Source organism: Gossypium arboreum, chromosome 11 (genome assembly GCF_025698485.1).
Source record: "Gossypium arboreum isolate Shixiya-1 chromosome 11, ASM2569848v2, whole genome shotgun sequence".
Lineage (NCBI taxonomy): Eukaryota > Viridiplantae > Streptophyta > Magnoliopsida > Malvales > Malvaceae > Gossypium > Gossypium arboreum.
The window spans coordinates 113,982,035-113,988,016 of NC_069080.1; the positions used below are offsets into that span (position 1 = coordinate 113,982,035).

General features: G+C 38.2%; 1 protein-coding gene across 1 annotated transcript; it reads right to left on the reverse strand.

Annotated features, from left to right (window-relative positions):
• Positions 1-2,251: 2,251 nt before the first annotated feature.
• Positions 2,252-4,789, reverse strand: LOC108471417 (uncharacterized). Its single transcript, XM_017773037.1, has 3 exons — positions 4,364-4,789; positions 3,194-3,514; positions 2,252-3,151 (listed from the first exon to the last, which is right to left on the reverse strand). Exons 1-3 carry the CDS (start codon positions 4,787-4,789, stop codon positions 2,252-2,254), a joined length of 1,647 nt encoding a protein of 548 aa, XP_017628526.1.
• Positions 4,790-5,982: the final 1,193 nt, after the last annotated feature.

Genomic DNA, 5,982 nt, shown 5'->3' on the forward strand with positions numbered 1-5,982 from the left:
CCAAAGGTCAGATATTTCCAGCATGCACACTTAGTGCCATATATTTCCAGCATGCACACTTAGTGCCATATATTTCCAGCATGCACACTTAGTGCCAATCTCACACCGTACACACGTATTGCCAAGACACTTAGTGCCGAAAGCAAACTTTCTACACATTTCACTATTTCTTTTACATTCAACAAATGTCATCACTCCATACACATACATTTTCATTTATATATATATATCATCCCATTAAACACAATTGCATAGATTTTACAATCATTTAAGCAATATCAAACATATGTGCTTAATGACTTACTTTGTTTTGGGTAGAACGGTTCCAATTCGCTACTTTTTGTTTTCTCCTTTCCTTTGTCCGATTTAGTTCCCCTTTGCTCTTGAGCTAAATCAAACAATTTACCTCTCCATCAAACACAAACATACGGCATTCACATACATTATTATGATTATTGCCGAATACTTAACACAACTAAGCTGAAAATTTACTCAATCTCATCTTAATTTATTGCTACTTATTTATCAAAATTTCCAATACAAGGTATTTAACACCTATGCCCATTTATACCCCATATGGCCGAATGTATGTATATATATATATATATATACAATGTCAACTATAACATCTTTTAAACACCTAATTTCACCTCATGAACACTTAATCAATTTTTTTCCTAATCTAGCATATATTTTCACATCCATTGTATCATCATGTAAAATCACATATAACTACCTTTCTTAAGTTCTACATCTCAAGCAACTTAACCCATCCATATAATTAGCATGATAATAGCATCAAGGTATCAACCAAAAATGTTTTTGTTAGGCTCCTTAGCCAATTCTAACTCTCCATCAATAGTAAAAATTCAAACCATGGGCTAGGTAGAACTTAAACTAACAACTAAAACATGCATGCATCTCATGGAATATCATCAAACATACCTTAATCTTGACACAAGTATGACCAATTCTCCTTCTAGTTCCTTCTAAACCAAGCATGAAGCAAAAATCCTTCCTTTTTCCTTGGTATTTTCGCCAAAGAATTGAGAATAGATGAACAAATTTTTCTCCTTTCTTTTCCTCTACTCACGGCAACAAGGGGCATCCATCCACTTTTTTTCTTTTTTTTGTCAACATTTTATTTATTGCTAACACATTATTTAATTGCTCCCAACATGCCTCACTAACCCAACATGTTGGAAACATGTTTTCTTTGCCCATCACATCCATCTTGGCCGCCACTATAGAATAATTTGGGTAATTTTGACATGCAAGTCCACCTTTGTGTCAACATGCACAAATAAGCCATTACAATTTAGCCTATCATTTTTCACCATGTTTCACCTTGATCCCTATTTAATAATTTCTCATACAATTGGTAAAATTAGAGAATGAAACTTCCACATATGCATGCACACACATAGTAAGCATAAAATATAACAATTAATTATTTTTATAACTTGGGTTTGTGGTCCCGAAACCACTTTCCGACTAGGGTCACATTAGGGATGTCACACTCTTTTTGGGTTTTCAATTCAAAACCCCTTTGGTCTTAAGGAGCCCTTTGCGGGTTTTCACCTCGGTCTCTCCCTTTTTTTTTTAGGCGCCCTTTTCGAGTTTTCACATTATCCTCTCCTTTTAAGTGAAGTACTTTTTAACTGAATCCGAATTTATTGGGTTAGGCAGGCTCCTACCATGCATCTCAGTTAATATTAATGCTCCTCTAGAGAAAGTCTTCTTAACCACATAAGGTCCTTCCCAGTTTGGCATCCATTTCCCTCTAAAATCTTTTTGCATAGGAAGGATATTCTTCAATACCAAGTTTCTCTCATGGAATACTTTAGGGTGAACTTTTTTTGTTGTAAACTCGCATCATTCGCTTCTGGTACATTTGGCCATGATGGATAGCCTTTAGCCTCTGCTCATCAATCAAGTTTGACTAATCATACAAGGATTGGATCCATTCTGCTTCGTCCAGCTTCAGCTCTGATAAAACCTAGAAAGAAGGAATTTCGACTTCAATAGGCAAAACTGCCTCCATCCTATAAACCAATAAGAAAGGTGTTGCCCTGGTAAAAGTTCTGACAGATGTTCGATAAGCGTAAAGAGAAAATGGTAACTTTTCTTGCCAATCCTTGTAGGTCTTAGTCATTTTCCCCATGATCTTCTTGATATTTTTATTAGCTGCCTCAACTGCACCATTCATTTACGGGCAATATGGTGACGAGTTGTGGTATCTAATTTTAAACTAGCTGCAGACCTCCACTATCACACTATTATTCAAATTCAACGTGTTGTCAGATATGATCCTATCTGGCATGCCATATCGACATATGATCTCCTTCTTCAAGAACTTGCTAACTATCGACTTTGTGACATTGGCGTATGTAGCAGTCTCTACCCATTTGGTAAAGTAATCGATAACCATAAAAGTGAATTGATGTCCATTAGAAGATTTTGGTGAGATCAGCCCAATGACATCCATTCCCCACATAAAGAAAGGCCATGGAGAAGTCATAACATGAAGAGGTGACGGAGGCACAAGAATTTTGTCTCCATAGATTTGGCACTTATGGTACTTCTTGGCGTAACTGATGCAGTCTCCTTCCATCGTGGACCAGTAATACCCAAGTCTCATGATTTGCTTGGCCATTATGAAACCATTGGCATGCGTCCCGCAAACACCCTCATGAACTTCTTCCAAGATTTTCTTAGCTTCAACAACATCTACACATCTTAATAGCACCTCATCCTTTCTCTTTTTATACAGGATCTCTTTGTTTAAGACATAGTCACTGGCCAACCTCCTCAACATTCTCTTACCATTTTTAGTTATCTGATCGAGGTATCCACTGTTCTTCACATATCGTAGAATATCATGATACCAAGGATAAACATCTCTCTCCTCTTCTTCATCGATATTGCAGCAATGAGTTGGAGCCTCATAAATACTCATCTGGATCGGCTTCATATCCTCTCGTTTATTTACTCTGATCATAGAAGCTAATGTAGCCAAGGCGTCAGCCATCTGGTTTTCATCTCGCGGGAGGTAACAGAAAGTGATATCATCAAACACCTCAATTAATTCCAGAACTAGCTTTCGATAATTGATCAACTTTGGGTCTCTTGTTTCCCATTCACCTTTGAGCTGATAGATCACCAACGCGAAATCTCCTTACACCTCTAGCACCTTGATTTTACGCTCTATGGCTGCACAGATTCTTATGATACATGCTTCATATTCTGTCATATTTTTTGTGCAGTCAAAATCTAATTTGCATAATGGATAATGATCTCCATTTGGGGATATCAAGACTACCCCAATTCTATTACCGACGACGTTTGATGCTCTGTCAAAATTCAATTTGCAAGGATGATCTTCTGGAGTATCTTCTTCAGTAGTTGCCATATACGTTAGGTCTTCATTAGGGAAATCAAATTTCAAAGGCTCATAATCTTCTAGAGCTCTACTCGCTAGAAAATTTACTATTGTACTCCCTTTCACAGCCTTCTGGTTGACATAAACTATGTCGAATTCGGATAGTAGAATTTTTCATTGGGCCATCCTTCCATTCAAAGCGGTTGACTCCATCAGGTACTTAAGAGGGTCTAATTTTGAGATGAACCAAGTCGTATGGTACAACATGTACTGCCTCAATCTCCGAGTTGTCCAAACCAAAGCGCAACAGAGTTTCTCAATTGGGAAGTATCTCATTTCACACTTAGTGAATTTCTTACTAAGGTAGTATATCACCCTTTCTTTCCTACCTGTCTTATCGTGTTGACCTAGCACACATCCCATTGAATTGTCAAATACTGTCAAATACAAAATCAGTGGCCTATCAAGACTAGGTGGTGTTAGCACTAGGGGATTGGACAAATATTGTTTAACCTTGTCAAAGGTTTTCTGGTACTCATGATCCCACACACCTGGGTTGTGTTTCTTGAAAAGACGAAATATGGGGTCACATTTCTCAGTTAGTTGTGAAATGAACCGGGCGATGTAAATTAGTCTTCCCAAGAAACCTTAAACTTCTTTCTGAGTGTGCGGCAGAGGTAATTTTTGTATAGCCTTAAATTTGTCGGGGTTGACCTGAATTCCCTTTTCACTGACTACGAAATCGAGTAGCTTTCCTAACCTAGCCTCGAAAGTACATTTGGTTGGATTGAGCTTTAGCTGAAACTTTCTCAACCTCAAGAACAATTTCCTTAAAACCTGTACATGCTCCTTTTCTGTTTGGGATTTTTTGATCATATCATCGACGTAAACCTCAATTTTTTTATGCATCATGTCGTGAAACAAGGTTACCATGGCTCTTTGATATGTTGCACCCGTATTTTTTAACCCGAATGGCATCACCTTATAGCAAAAAGTTCCCCACAGAGTTATGAATGCGGTCTTTTCCATGTCTTCAGGATGCATCTTTATCTGAGTGTATCCAAAGAAACCATTGATGAAGGAGAATAGTGAGTAACTTGCCGTGTTATCCGCCAAAGTGTCGATGTGAGGCAGTGGGAAGTTGTCCTTTGGGCTGGCCTTGTTTAAGTCTCTGTAATCTACACACATCTGCACTTTTCCATATTTCTTAGGGACAGGGACAACGTTGGCTACCCATTCTGAGTAATTAACCACTTGTAAGAATCCAGCATCAAACTGCTTTTTGACATCTTCCCTTATTTTTATTGCAACATCGGGTCTCATCCTTCGGAGCTTCTGTTGAACTGGCTTGCACTCTTCTTTTATGGGGACACGATGCACCGTAATATCAGCACTTAACTCAGGCATGTCTTGATACGACCATGCGTAGATATCTTTGAACTATTGCAGTAGTTTAATGAGGTCCTGCCTTTTTTCCTCGGTTATGTAAGTTCCAATTTTTACCTTTTTCCCCTCTTTCAAGGTCACATTCTCAATTGTCTCTTTATAGGGTAGAATCTGTTTCTCTTCCCGTTCTACCATCCTTAATAAATCTAGAGATTAGCCATAGTCTTTTTCATCTTCAAAATCCTGAGATCCCTCTAAACACATATCTCGTTCAAAGGGAGATTCTAGGTCTGTAATAGCATTGCTCGTGTCGTTGATATCTGGAGACCTATTGTAGACACGAAGGAAATATCCAAAGAATGAATCTTAGAGTGGCTTATTTGTATGGCATGATTATGAATGACATGAGAGAATAAAAGATTGTTTGCCCAGAATGAGATACAAAAGCGCATTTTTTATTGAAAATAAATATGTTTGAACATGAGCCTATTTCACAAAAGATTGTTATTGTTTCTAAGCTTAAAACAACAAGTGTGTTTTGAACATTACTCTGTATTAGCTCTAAAAACTACAGGAATTTCTTGCACAATCCAGTTGTTCAGAACACTTACAGGTTCATAAGGGCGAATGCCCGATAAGTTTTCTTCCATCACTCCTCTTCAAATATGGCATTGATGCCCAAATTTTCCATCATATCTTCAACCATTCCTTCTCTTGTCATCTTCAATTCAGGATGAATAGTTCCTCATGACATAAATGTATTGGATATATGGAGAAAGGTCATTGATTTCCACTTGACCTCTGCCCCACTCAATCGTGCTCTTCGTCTCTCCTGCTCCCTCTTCAACTCCTTCTTCTTTTGCTTCCCATCTAGCCTATACCCCAAGACAAAGTGATCCCATTTGTCAGCCAAGATTGGCACTTCGACCCGTCTATGAAGATATTTCTCGAGTCTCTTTTCAGGCAACGCCCTTTTTCCAACTATTAGTTGTGAGCTCATCCTCGTAGCTTCGGATACTTTTGGCATTGGGGTCATGCCTCCTTTGATGATGAAAGTTGCATTTACGAATTCTAATGACAGAAAGGAACACTCTATTGCCTCACTATCATTTTCTATATACGGTGCATCACTAGTAACGGATGCGATAATATCCTCCTCCGCATTTATCGTTATCAGCCAGCCCTCTGTCACCAACTTTAGCGTTTGGTGCAAT

What these genes read in the sequence shown, in the direction of transcription:
- LOC108471417 (XM_017773037.1), bottom strand. Translation starts at nt 4,789, where the DNA reads ATGCCTGAGTTAAGTGCTGATATTACGGTGCATCGTGTCCCCATAAAA. An exon ending in GGGGAACTTTTTGCTATAAG is followed by an intron (nt 3,515 to 4,363) that starts GTGATGCCATTC and finishes TATGTCAACCAG; the next exon opens with AAGGCTGTGAAAGGGAGTAC. An exon ending in CCATAGAGCGTAAAATCAAG is followed by an intron (nt 3,152 to 3,193) that starts GTGCTAGAGGTG and finishes GTGATCTATCAG; the next exon opens with CTCAAAGGTGAATGGGAAAC.